The sequence below is a fragment of the Pagrus pagrus genome, assembly GCF_965226575.1.
Source record: "Pagrus pagrus genome assembly, chromosome: 6".
In the NCBI taxonomy this organism is placed as follows: Eukaryota; Metazoa; Chordata; class Actinopteri; order Spariformes; family Sparidae; genus Pagrus; species Pagrus pagrus.
In genome coordinates, this window is record NC_140190.1 from 13312436 (window position 1) to 13326360 (window position 13925).

Here is a 13925-nt window from a genome sequence, read left to right on the forward strand (position 1 = left end):
CGAGCTGTATGGAGCCATTTCATTAATTTTGGGGTGCTTTTTACGTTTTAAAGTCCCCAGCTGCTTTAGTTGTTTGGGAGAATGCTGCAGCTCTGTTTTGCTCTGAAGCTCCAGAAATGTTTTGTAAACTACGAAACCTCAACTGACTTTCCATTTCTTGGTGAACTTATCCTTTAAGGCCGTCAGCCAGACTGGTAGGTGGTGGTGCAGAGTGTTGATCGTCTGCTTTGTTTTTATGCTGCACACACATACACAGTCACAATGATACACGCCTGCTTGCATTTGGAGGGAGGTCAGTTGTCGTAGTTGTTAGGCATCCCACTCCAAGGTGTTTATTTTTAGCCCACAGCCATGATCCCCCTTTATCTGGACCTGTGCAATTGTGGCAGAGAGAGAGATTGTATTACTGCTTTACTCTAGTAAACCAAACTGCACAGCGCATAGTACAGGAGAAGGACCTTATCAATGGGAAATTACAAGTCAAGACCGTCTCAGACGTGTACAGGTAATGGCCTGTTTATGATTGTGTGAGAATATTTTAATGTCAGACGTATCCACAGCCGGAGAGCAGGGATTGAATTGAAGGAGGAAAGTCTGGGGGAGGGGTTTACTCTCTATCACACACAAGTTGTATAAGCCCTTTTTAAACTCTTTGTGAGTGATCATTATATACACTGTAGGAGTGCTCAATACAGTGCAGTATGCAGATGTTTGTCCTTTTTTTCTGCAAATTTAAAGATAAAATTAGGCATATTATATGCGTATGAGCAATGGAAATAATGTGATTAAATTATTATGTGTAACTCTGATGATGGGGCTGTGAAGACGAGTGGAAGAAGAAGGTGGGCGAGTCGTACTCTGTGATCGTGGAGAAGTTGGAAGACGACCTCCAGCTCAAAGACAGCGAGCTTGTGGATCTCAAACTTGCTTTCAGGTGATTTAGTTCACTCTGTGTGTCACAGTACAATCCACATTTCATCTAAGTCCTTTTTATTATGGCTGTATTCTCCTCAGTCTGCTTACTTTTCTGTGTCGGCTGATGTTGATTTTGTGATGCTCAGCTCTGATGAGGCTTTTCAGAAGGTGAATGTGAGCTACCGAACAGAGAAGGGGCTGTCGCTGCTGCATCTCTGCTGCGTGTGTGGAGGTATGCATGACTACTGGAGGCTATTTATAACTCAACAAACAGTGACAGTGGAGGGAGGGAGGGATTACAATGGACTGACTGACATTATTGTTTGAGGATGACCTTAAACATAACACTTTGACATAAACAGAAGATATAAGATAAATTGTACATAAAGAATATACATAGTTAGATTTAGTGCATTATTCCACCCTGTTCTTTGATGATGTTTTGTTGACATATTAGTCAAGTGACATATTTTACCAGCTCATAATATTTGTGACCAGGTAACAAGGCCCACATTAGCACCCTGATGCTCAAAGGCCTGCGTCCTTCCAGACTGTCCAGGAATGGATTCACTGCCCTCCATCTGGCTGCTTACAAGGTGAAGAGAATAAAAGAGAAATATAAACGCATTTAAAATCTTTACTTTGTTTCCAGATGCAATCTACGCCTTTGTCTGTGTGTTGTTATGTGGTGAAGAGCTGTCTATGTTTTACCACATTGTGGAGTGCAAGTACACACAAAGCCAGCATGATTAACTCCAGCTCTGAAGTGCTTTGTTGTGATGTGGTAAAGGCAGAGCAATCAGAATTAAAAGCGAGTGATAGTAAAACAGCAATATGGCTCGTGTCTGTACCACAGGATAATGGTGAGCTGTTGACCGCACTTCTCCATGGAGGGTCAGATGTGCAGCAGGTGGGCTATGGTGCCCTCACTGCCCTGCACGTGGCCACCATAGCTGGGCACCATGAGGTGAGAGCTTTTGTCCTCAACGAATGTGAACAAAATACGTTTTATTGCTTTTGAACATGCAATTTTCTCCCACCAGGCAGCAGATATACTCCTGCAGCATGGCGCTTTTGTGAATGTTCAGGATGCTGTGTTTTTCACCCCGCTGCATATTGCTTCTTATAACAACCACGAGCAGGTAAAGTGCTCTGATCAACTATCTCTGCACTCTTGACCGTGATGAATAAAGCTGATCAGAAATCACTTTTCTCAGGTGGCAAAGCTGCTGCTGAAGTTTGGGGCAGATGTGAATGCGAGCGGGGAGGTAGGTGACCGTCCGCTGCACCTGGCTGCAGCCAAAGGTTTCCTCAGCATCATCAAACTGCTGATGGGGGATGGCAGCAAAGCTAATGGTGAGACCTGAGACTCCAAGAGTGCTTCTTTACATTTACTTTAGAGTCACTTGAGTCAACGGATGGATGTAAATCAAACATGATAGCTTGGGTTATTATATACTTAAAGCTTCAAAGTCATGTTGGTGGTACAGTGTCTTGTAATAGGGTGAATGGTGTCTCTGTCTCAGCCACTCCGCCCCCCTATCACTTGTTTCTGCACTATGCAACTTCAGTGAGAGGGTAGGATCACAGCGTTACATACTTTACTTCAACATACATGTTTCCAAGACATAACATTGTGATGACGTAATGAGTTTTGTCTGTAGTCAGCACCTGGGATTTGTATTTACGAGTTTATTCAGTCATGAAAAGGAAGAAAGTTTGTTTATTTAGTTTGTAAGCCATAAAAAAAATCAGTCAATGAAGATCTTTCTCTTCTGATTAAAATGTTTTCGCCAAAACTACATAGTGCACCTTTAAAGGTTTTAAAAGTGTTACACGTTCAAGTACGACTACATATGTGAAAAAAGTGGTATAAAGCCTTTTGTGACTCCAGAGGAAGCTTCATGTAATCTGATAAATTGCCTCTAGTGATGTCACTCAGTGGCAAAGATGTATTGTAGGCGCCAAGTTACCCTTTAACTATGCTGTTCTGTAGTTCAATGTGAACTTTTCTGCTTGCCTCTCTCAGTAAATGCCCAGGACAACGAAGATCATGTTCCTCTCCACTTCTGTGCCCGCTTCGGTCACCATGACATTGTGCGCTTCCTCCTTCAGGGCAACTCTGACGTACAGCCTCACTCTGTCAACATCTACGGGGACACGCCATTACACCTGTAAACAATGTGCATTGTTGGCAGCCTTCTATACGTTTTTTATAGGTGGCGTGTAATGGAGATGAAGTTCTGTGTTGACTGTTTAATCAGGGCCTGCTATAATGGGAAATTTGAGGCAGCTAAGGAGATCGTACAACTCTCTGGCACAGAAAGTCTGTCAAAGGAGAACATATTCAGTGAGACAGCACTTCACAGGTATTGTCTCACACAGTGTATTTATTTATAATCTGCAGAGCACAAATACATTCATACACATTGGCACATTTAATTTATGAGCATCACTTGAACCTGTGACTCATGCTGCTCTGAGGTGATAATGGGTTTTGTGTCACAGTGCATGCACCTATGGTAAAGACCTGGAGATGGTGAAGTTCTTGTTGAGCCGGAACGCTTTGAGCATCAATTGCCAGGGCAGAGACGGACACACAGGTGACTAGTGTACATTTACTCAAGGTCCGTACTTGAGTTTAAATTTCCTCCCACTTCATGACATTTTGTACCTCTAACATGCTACATTTCAGAGGGAAAACTTCTGAAAAACTTCTGATCAACTGAACAGTGTAAAATTTGAGCTTAAATAGTTAACAGATTAATCTTTTAGTCGATTGGTCAGTTCTAAAAATAATTGTCATTTTTCATGCAGAAATGCCCAAAATTTCATGGTTTCAGCTTCTCAATTGTAAGAATTTGTGACTGTTTTTTGTCTTTAATTGCAGTAAACTAAACAATTTGGGTTAAGGTTGGGTTAGGTTTAAGCTGGTTGGTGGGGTCAAAACAAGACATCACTTTGAGCTTTGGATAATCGCGATGGAATATCGTTTTGCAAAGCGATCAATAAATAGATTACTGCAGAAAAAAAACAACCGGCTACTCTATAATTACAATCATCATTAGTTGCACCCCTTTATATAATTGGTAAAAATAGCTCCTGCTTTAACATGAATGCATAAGTAATCATGTATAATGTGGTATATAATTAGATATACATAAACATAAAAAGGGCATTTTTCTGCATGAGTACTTTTACTTTGATACTTTAGATATATTTTTCTAAGAATTACACACTTTTACTTTAAAATAATAGTATTTTTACAATGTGGTACTAGTACTTTTACTTAAGTAAAGGTTCTGTAGACTTCCTCCACCACTGGTTGAAACTCTTCTGTTCATCATGTGCAATTATATAAACTGTTTGTTGTGTTTACAGTACAGTTATGTTTTTATTTAGATTTGTGTGTATACCAATAGTAATAAATGTCCCTGATGACTCTGTTATTCAGCTCTACACAGTGCCTGTTTCCATGGCCACATCCGCCTGGTGCAGTTCTTGCTGGACAACGGGGCGGACATGAACCTGGTTGCCTGCGACCCCAGCAGGTCCAGCGGGGAGAAGGACGAGCAGACCTGCCTGATGTGGGCTTATGAGAAAGGTCTGTGTGTGTGGGTGTGTGTGTGAGAGAGAGATAAAGATCTTAGCTATCAGGAGAAATCTGATGAAAACTTTAAACTCGAATAGTGTGTTTCTACTTCAGGTCATGATGCCATTGTCACGTTACTGAAACACTACAAACGTCCAGATGAGTCGCCCTGCAATGAGTACTCCCAGCCAGGAGGGGGTGAGTCAGTGACCTCTCTAGAAATTACTATCTGGAATAAAAAGTCCTCCCTTTAATGTGCCTGAACGTGTCGACTCTCTTCCAGATGGCTCCTATGTTTCTGTCCCATCTCCTCTGGGAAAGATCAAGAGCATGACTAAAGGTAGTGAGGTGGAGTGAAGCACAGCATATTTTCCCTGCACTTCACATCACTGTCAGCTGATGTAACAGCACACTGTTGGTGAAATTAAGGGGCGGTGTGAACTACAGATATGTCTCTGGCTGTGTGATATTTATACCTAATATTTTAGAAAGTAATACACACATTTAAACCCTTCAGTCTGAATGCCCTGATAACTCCATAAAAATAAATTGCTCCTTTTCCCATCCAGTCTTGGCAGAATAATATAATATCCATAGCCTCTTTAATCAGCCACAATCAGCCAAGATTTTGAAAAAATATTATTATTAACTGCTTTAAATCTCATCTTCTTGGCAAACATGTAGTTCTAAAAATGTTGCTCTCTATTTTCAGAGAAAGCAGAAGTCCTCCTCCTCAGGGCCAGCCTCCCATCTCATTTCCACCTTCAGCTGTCTGAGCTGGAGTTCAATGAGATTATCGGATCAGGTAACTCTCAACGCTCATATGTTCTCAGTTCAATTAACGAGTTTCAGATAATCAGATGACATCGCTGAAGATCATATCTGTTTCACACTCAGGCTCCTTTGGAAGAGTCTACAAAGGCAAATGTCGAAACAAAGTTGTTGCCATAAAACGGTAACAAACCTCTAAATTTGACATTTTGCATCCCATCTTTGGTAAGAAAATAACAAACTGATCGGTTCGACTCTTGCTTGCAGCTATCGAGCCAACACGTACTGCTCGAAGTCCGACGTGGACATGTTCTGCAGAGAGGTCTCCATCCTCTGTCGCCTCAACCACCCCTGTATCATCCAGTTTGTGGGGGCATGTTTGGACGACCCCAGCCAGTTTGCTATTGTAACCCAGTATGTCTCTGGAGGCTCTCTTTTCTCTCTGCTGCATGAGCAGAAGAGGTGAGGAAGTGTGAGTTACACAGGGGAGCTTACAGTTTATTTTTCTGTCTGTTATAGTCTAATGCCCACTGAAATACATAACCTACTAAACTTTATAACTTCCCTAACATAGTATGGCTGAGTCCCTGCTGCTGCAACCTGGGTTTGAATTCCTTCTTACTCTCCTGGATTGCCTCTCTCTCTCTAATTGAAATTCAAATAAAGCAGAAATGCCAAAAAAATAAGTTTTAAAGGCACACTAGGCAGGATTTGTTGGTTGCTGTTTGTAACCACAACATTCAAAGTTGGCATCTCCTCCCCGCTGAACAGGCGAGACAGAGATAGAGCAGTGGTTGCTGAGGGAGCTAGAGCGTAAATAAAGAGAAGGAGTGACGTTAGGGAGAACAAAGCAGTAAATCAGAGAAAGAAAACGTTATTTTCTGATTGTTTAACAGCTGCTTCTTTCATGAGGACAAATAAACACGCCCACACCTTTGTAAATCCTCCAGATTTTATGTGAATGCAGCCTGAAGCCACACTTCATCCTGTCTCCTGTTTGCCTCTTTGCTGTGTGTGTGTTTGTTGTAGCTCAGCCCAGCCCTCGGTCAAATAGACACATGGACCTGCAGCTCTTTATACATCCATGACGAGCAGAGAGCAGAGGATAGACAGCGATGTAATCTGCTCGCTAAGTTTTATCCCAACCTCAAAGGTTGAGCACCAGAAATCAAAATAATAGGAAACTAAGAAAATGCAGGTGGAGGGCAGTGTTTTCTGCAAATACAGACACTGCCACACACTTCCAGTGGGTCATAGATGATGATTTAGACAGATTACTTTTGTACGAGTCAATACATTGCCTTCGAATGATTAAAGTCAAGGCAGGCTAACATCGGATTTAAACTGAAACTACTGTACACAGTCATGCAATTCAACAAAACTATCTTGTAATGAATTGCAATGCAATATCCATTCATCATTTACGTTATTTATCAACAGTGTTGGGTAAACACTAACAAACTAAAGCTCGAAGACCACAGAGGTGGGTCAAAAACGCAAGAAAAACTCAGCATTTTAAGTAACTTTTTTGTTATGACATATTTAATATTATATATTAAGGACCACTGTATTACATTGCATTCTGCCTTTAACGTTATCCAGTTAAACTACTTTTAAATTAAGCAAAGAAAGCTTCAAAACCCAAGCAGAAGTTCTGTGAATTCTCATGCTGTGAGGTGTTAACATCAGTAATTTGATATCCAATTGATTCCTCATCCTGACGTCAAGATCTGAAACTACCTTAAGGAGTTACTCAGTGACCGACAAAAAACATGTTTGCACAGCCGAGAGCCTCAGGTCTCATTATCCTCCTTGGAAGCGTCCCCTCACCCATCTCCCCCTCTCGGCCGGGATCATCATTGATCCAGATGAAGTGTTCCGCTAACTGTGTGGCCAGGTGCTGTCTTTATAGACTGTCCTATTGATCTGTGTAAAGTGCTGTGTGTGATTGGCAGGGTCCATTGACCTGGCGCTAAGTGGCTGCTACTTTAATGATGTGTCAATGGACAGGCTTATCGACCTGCAGTCCAAGCTCATCATTGCCATCGATGTGGCCAAGGGCATGGAGTACCTGCACAATCTCACCCAGCCGATCATCCACAGGGACCTCAACAGGTGGGTGCCACAGTAGTAACATATGTGGTAGGTCGATATTGGCAGGCTGAATTAACTGTGGTCATTACTAATGATATTTGTGTTCCCTCTAGCCACAATATTCTGCTCTATGAGGATGGGCATGCAGTGGTGGCTGATTTTGGAGGTAGGATACATTTTGCAGTGTTTTTTCAGATTACATGCAGCTTCCTCTGGACACACAAAAGGCTCTATACTTGTTTTTTCACAGATGCAGTAGTACTCTCCAAGACCTGTGAACATACTTTAATGTGTAAAGTTGGTGGAGTTACCCTTTAACTACCAGTAGATGTCCACTGTCTGACCGTCGCATGTCCTTCGCTTCCTCTACAGAATCTAGGTTTCTGCAGTCCGTGGAAGAGGATAACATGACCAAGCAACCGGGGGTCAGTGCTGTTTCCTCCTTTTGATTTAATTGATGACGCACACGAAACCCTTTGGAACGAGTTTTCGCCTTCTTTGGCCAAATTTCTCTCACACCAAAGAATAAGGCACTTTGTATTAAAGTGTATGCTGTTATTTTGTGGGAGTACAAGCCAGAGCTTCTGCTGGCTCCTGCCATCAATTACCCACTAGCTAAAAAAAGAAAAAAAGAAAAGAAAAACTGCCTTCATGCAGATTTTGTCTCAATGTGCTGACTCATCACTACCCAGAGTGCTTGGCCTGCAGTTTGGTGTTAAGTGTGTTTCATCTCTTGGGAACTGCCTGTTGTGAGTAAACTACTTGCCCTTGCAGGGACACAGTCTTCATGTCAGTAATTGGGACTCATTTGTGTGTGTGTGTGTGTTTGTGTGTGTGTGTGTGTGTGTGTGTGTGTGTGTGTGTGTGATGTCCTGATGTCTTGAAACATCACAGTTCTATATTTTTTTATGTATGTATTTTATTCTGTGTGCATTTGTGTGTGTGTTTGTGCAGAACCTGCGCTGGATGGCTCCTGAGATCTTCACTCAGTGTACTCGCTACTCAGTGAAGGCAGACATGTTCAGCTACGCCCTCTGTCTCTGGGAGCTGCTGACTGGAGAAATTCCCTTCGCTCACTTGAAACCTGGTGTGTTTTTCTTCAAGGTCAAGTCAAGTCAAAGGCTTGAAGGTCCAGTGTGCAGGATTCAGGGGCACAAATGGAATGAAATGTTATATGTTTCCATGCGTCTATCCTCTGAAACTAAGAATCGTTTTGTTTTCGTTACCTTAGATAGAGCTTTTATATCTACAGAGTCCACCATGTTGCACTGCCATATTTCTACAGTAGCCCAGGACTGGACCAATCAAAGGCTGACTCTAGAGGGAGCCTTTCGCGTTTTTATTGAGGCGATACCTGCCAACACTCCCGATTTGCGTTGGAGACTCCCTACTTTTAACCCTTTCTTTCGCTGTTCTCGTGATCGGTTATTTCCCGCGTTGATCTTCCTTAAAATTTCTTAGGTCTACAAATCAAATGGGTGTTTCTCAGTAACTGTGAGGGATGTGTGTTGTGGTACCTGGCAGCTCAACCTAGAGGCAGAGGTGAGCACGCTCTCACAATGTTTACAGACGATGATATTTTTTGTGATTTTAGATTTTTGATCACTTTTTTGGACATTTTCAAGATTCAGGATTCATTTAATTGTCCCGTGGGAGGTTTTGCTTGCCACATTTTGTATGTTTTTTAAAAAAAAATGTATTTTACATGAGCAATGGATTTAAGAATGAATAGTCATTTTACTTTTACATCCTTGTCTTTGTTTTATAAATCTGTTGTGAAGGGTTAATGTATATGGGGCTGATGCATTGAGGCCATTTTCAGGTGCCCCACAAAATCTCCCTCTTTTGAAAGCCTAATGTTGGCAGGTGTGATCACTGCTAGATGCCACTAAATCTTACACACTGGACCTTTGAATTGAGATATCAAGGTCAGGGAGCTTGTTATGAGGTCACATTGCTTGTCGACCGAGGATGTCATGTCAAATAGCTGTATTTTAATCATAGTTTTTTATATTTTACAATGTCAAAATAAATTGAAAAGGCAGAAAACCATCAGACCACATTGATTTTCCTTCTGTCTTCAGCTGCTGCTGCTGCAGACATGGCCTACCATCACGTCCGGCCTCCTATTGGCTACTCCATCCCCAAACCCATCTCTGCACTGCTGATGAGAGGCTGGTACGCCTGCCCAGAGGTACATGACCTGATTTCACCCCATTTTGAATTTCATGTGCTCTCGACTCATTCACAGTACATTTTACACTCAATATAGTTTATAAACACTCAAAATTGTTGGGATTGTTTTGTAGTTTCAAACTGTAAAATGATCCTTCATTGTCATTAGCTATCTAGACACACTGAAGCTCAGAGAGGCAATTGATGCTGACTCAGCTGCCCCTGCAAACACGTGCAGCAGTAATGAATGGCTCCATTCGTCCCCAGGTGATACATTATCGCACGGCTGTTCACATTTAGGAGCAACACATGACCTGGACGATCCTCGCTTCAGTGCTGAGATGGTAGTAATTAGCCAGGCGTGTTTTTTTCCCGACCTCATTAAGGCACATTCTATCACGGCAGAGCATGTTGGCACATTTCTCCCTCTGTGGTACATCTCCGTCCTGTTTGCCAACCAGTTGCTCGCTCCCTCGGTGATCGCCTCGTCCCCGTACGGCTTCGTCAAGACACTTGACGGCCAGCACAAAGTTTCATGTGCACGCATCTCTCATGGTGCTTCGCCTGTATTGTACAGGTGAGGCACCCAGTGATCAGCTCCTGTGGGGTTAAAAGCAGTACATGCTGCACTGTGTTTACAGGATTTGCACTGTGAAATGTTTTTGTTTAAGCCTGAGAGAGTGAATGCTGCAGGGTAAGCAGATAAACACTAAGCTACTAACTGTACTGTTCCTAATCAGCTTATGATATATAAACTCTAAAGACTTCTATTCAAAAATCTTCTCATCTTGTTTTCATCTTCACTGTGCCGTCTTATTGAAGCAGTACGCAGACAGACCTTGGCCTCTATCTGAGGATGTCATGTATAATTGAACAGCTCCGGGGTGGCAGCGTTTGTTGTTTTACAGTGAGGCAAGAGATCTGAGGACTGCTTTTGAAGCAGAGTTCACCTTTGCTTCATGTGTGGGTGGACTACAATGAGCTCAACATACAGGACAGTGTTTGAGAGAATACACTTGTGTCTGTGCCTGATGTGTTTAGTTGTTCAGCATTGAAGCAGGACAATAATTCAAGTTTGCTTTTCCAATTCAGGACCGGCCCGAATTCTCTGAAGTGGTTTCCAACCTGGAGGAGTGCTTGTGCAACGTTGAGGTATATAATCATATTTAACACTGCAGTGCGTTACATATAAAGTACGCTGCGATAATTAAATCGTCTCAATTTTATCTGTATTTCGGCTGGTGTGTGTGTGTGTGTGTGTGTGTGTGTGTGTGGCAGCTGATGTCTCCAGCCTCCAGTAACAGCAGTGGCTCCCTGTCGCCCTGCTCCTCCACTGACTGTCTGCTGGGGCGAGGAGGACCCGGCAGGAGCCACGTGGCCGCCCTGCGCTCCCGCTTTGAACTCGAGTACGCCCTCAATACACGCGCCTACGCCTTCTGGACTCAGAGGTAAGAAAACTCAAGCAACGTCGCAGACAGGTGAGGGTCCAGAGAAGAAGGTAAACCTACAGCACACAATGACGGCATTCACACTCACCCAATAACCCAGCTATTAGTTGTGGCTGAGTGGGGGTATGGTTTAAATGGCGTCATTCCCATGTTCCCCAGATTTGTGTTGCACTTAATGAGAACATGACAAAGTGTCTTATGTTCCCAGGGTCTTATGTTCCCTAGCTGTAGTGTTAGGGTTATTTGACATTGTTCCTATAACAGATGTCATGTTGTAGCCCTTCCAAGAACATTTCTAAGAGCTTTGATTGCTTGAAAATATTTGCATATTTTGTCTCTGCAGCCAAATAAATCTGAGATCAAACTGAATATACAGATGTTGTTTCTAAAGTCATCATTGTAGAGGGAACACAGATGTCCAAATTTCTTAAAGTCACTTATACGGTTAATTATCTCGAAGCTTACCATGTGGATATGCCTTAAAAAGTAGTAAAATAAGGTTGAACCAAGAAGGTTCAGTTAAATGGGCTTTAAACTCTGCTAACAAGAACTCCAGAAACGTCATGTCTGGGCTTGCTCGGATTTGTAGAAACGACTCAGTCTCAGCAATTGCTTTGCCAGTAACATGTAGACCAGTTAAGATACTTACTGCAACAGTGAGGAGTGGAGTTGCTCGGATACCGAAAACAGGAAACAAAGGAAAGCAAATGCAATAAAACATGCTTGGCGTTCTGACCGAGGAGGAAGGTCTCCATTAGACACCCGGCTTTGCAGTCTCTGTACTGTGTGTGCAACAGTGTGTGTGTGTTTGTGTGTGTGTTTGTGTTTGTGTTTGTGTGTCCCAGAAGTTGCAGCCTGGTTACAGCTTTGACCCAGAAACAGGAGGTGGGGTTATTGTAGTGTTTCAATGACTTGTCAGTAATTCCCTTGAGCTACATCAAAGGTTAGACAAAACCTTTCGGGATGTTTATTTCCCCTCCAAAAAAGAAGTGTGTTTAACTGTGTCAAATCAATAATCACTACTAAAATAATCATCATTTTATGAAGCCGTGTGCGGATCGTGTGTCATCCCATCAAACCTGTCATCAATTCTGATACCGTACTCCTGCAGAGGTAGTGAGAGCAGCCTGGTATTAGTTTGGGCATTACATATTGAATTTCTTCTGCTTGTATCTGGATCCATCTCATCTGTCCTTCCCCATGTAAACTAAGCAGTATGTATTTCTAGACCAGTGTTGCTTCGCAGTGGATTAATTTGTAATGACTGATTTTATTTATTTTATTTTTTTAGTGAGCGCCGTCGTGCATCTGGAGGCCTTTCACTGGAGGAACTGAGAAGGAACATGCAGTTTTCTCCTATTGATCGAAACGGTGTGTTTGCAGACAACCTGTGCACTGATACTGTACAGTGACAACCATTGTGCTGACAGTGAAGATGGTGCAGTTTAACACTTCAGTAGTGATGTTGGGATGAGCTTACAGCTTTTAAAGACTTGTTCTTACACAATGTTGCTTTTTTTACCAGATGTTGATGAATTATTTTATCCTCTTAAATCTTAAATTTAAGTATTTAGATTTAATAGTTCACTCTTTCAGTTTCAAACTTCTTTGCAAAACAAGCTTCAAGTTCTGCTCCTGGATCAAAACACAGTACTTTAAAACATAAGGCTAGTGCTATTCTATATTTTTGTTTATTGTCAACAAATCCCCAGAGAACACCTAAACCAAAACAGTTTTTGTCTAAATTACCTTGTCTGTGGCACGTTGCCCCCCGATAAACAGTCACAAATTTAAAGGTTAATTTCTAAAGAAGATCTCAAACAGCTGGGAGCTGCAGCGTTTATCAAACGTCCCTCAAAACGGGAGTAAAAGGTGCACTTGTAGGAACTATTTTCAGAGGTGGATGAATACACATTTCATGCTTTAGTATTTCTGGCAGCAGGATGATAAAGAATGTGTGGAGATGTGTGGAGACTTTTTTTGCAAACTTTTGAAAGTTCGCAAAAATAAAACATATGGTGCATTCCCATAAACTGTTCTGAGCGAATGAACTAGGCTACGTAAAGCGTACTTTCATAGGATGACGGGGTGTAGGCTATATGGCTACATCACGTGTGGATGTGGAAGTAAACAGAGGCTAGCGGTAAACAAAATGGAGAGAGGTCTTCAGAAATTACTTTCAATAGGGTTAGCTGTAATTGTCCTTGCATGTCAGCGAGCATTGGCCATGTTGCATGCTGTCTGGAGACGATGTGCCTACTGCTTACAGACAGCAGAAACAGCTGATCAGTCTTGTGACTTGAATGTTCACTACGTCAGAGTTTATTCTGCAAATCTGTTTCCATCAAACATTAACTGATTGCCAAAAGACAAAAACCACCTCAGGCGAGCGTAAACACTTTTTTTCCCCCCGCAAATTAGAGGATGTTTTTGGGAATTTTGCCGTGTCCATAAAATAAGTGAATAAAATTAAAATTTCTTCAAAATGTGCATAAAAACGCTTCATGGAAACACAGCTTCTGTTAGTTTGGGTGTTTTCATGGAATTTATTTCCAATAAGAATAACTTTCCTCTTCTTTCAGCAGTAAAACTATTCACAAATGACACTGCTCATAAATGGTGTCAGTTACTGACTTGTCTCTTTTTTGTCAGGGTACGTGTCTGATCCCATGAGCACCATGAGATTCTGCTCGTCTTTCAGCAGCAGCGGCAGCTTCGAGGACAGTAACTAAACCTGCTTCAAGCTCCCTCTTTATTAATATTTTATTTGTGGCTGTTTGGACGTTTCATTTGAAGTAAAACTGCATAAATAGTAGTAGGTACAAGAAGAAAATATTGCCAGCGGAACTGTATTTAGTTGTAACATACTGTATATGGACGAGCTGTAGATGAAGTGACAGTACCCTCTCAGTCTGTAATATTTAGTTTTG

General features: G+C 42.0%; 1 protein-coding gene across 1 annotated transcript; it reads left to right on the top strand.

The window, feature by feature from the left end:
- Nucleotides 1-461: 461 nt before the first annotated feature.
- Nucleotides 462-13875, top strand: tnni3k (TNNI3 interacting kinase). The gene is made up of 25 exons (XM_084354612.1): nt 462-505; nt 826-934; nt 1062-1147; nt 1414-1511; nt 1772-1882; nt 1959-2057; nt 2133-2271; nt 2945-3089; nt 3180-3284; nt 3424-3518; nt 4370-4519; nt 4622-4705; nt 4791-4847; nt 5220-5312; nt 5405-5462; nt 5546-5740; nt 7289-7393; nt 7486-7538; nt 7745-7797; nt 8327-8459; nt 9457-9566; nt 10640-10699; nt 10826-10995; nt 12287-12366; nt 13648-13875. The coding sequence occupies exons 1-25, from the start codon at nt 466-468 to the stop codon at nt 13725-13727; spliced, it is 2508 nt and encodes an 835-aa protein (XP_084210738.1). The 5' UTR covers nt 462-465; the 3' UTR covers nt 13728-13875.
- The last annotated feature ends 50 nt before the right edge of the window (nt 13876-13925 follow it).

Bases quoted from the DNA above. Each gene is read 5' to 3' on its own strand.
- tnni3k (XM_084354612.1), top strand. From the start codon at position 466: ATGGGAAATTACAAGTCAAGACCGTCTCAGACGTGTACAG. The intron at 1,512-1,771 runs GTGAAGAGAATA...TCTGTACCACAG, and splicing joins TCCATCTGGCTGCTTACAAG to GATAATGGTGAGCTGTTGAC. The intron at 5,463-5,545 runs GTAACAAACCTC...TCTTGCTTGCAG, and splicing joins AAAGTTGTTGCCATAAAACG to CTATCGAGCCAACACGTACT.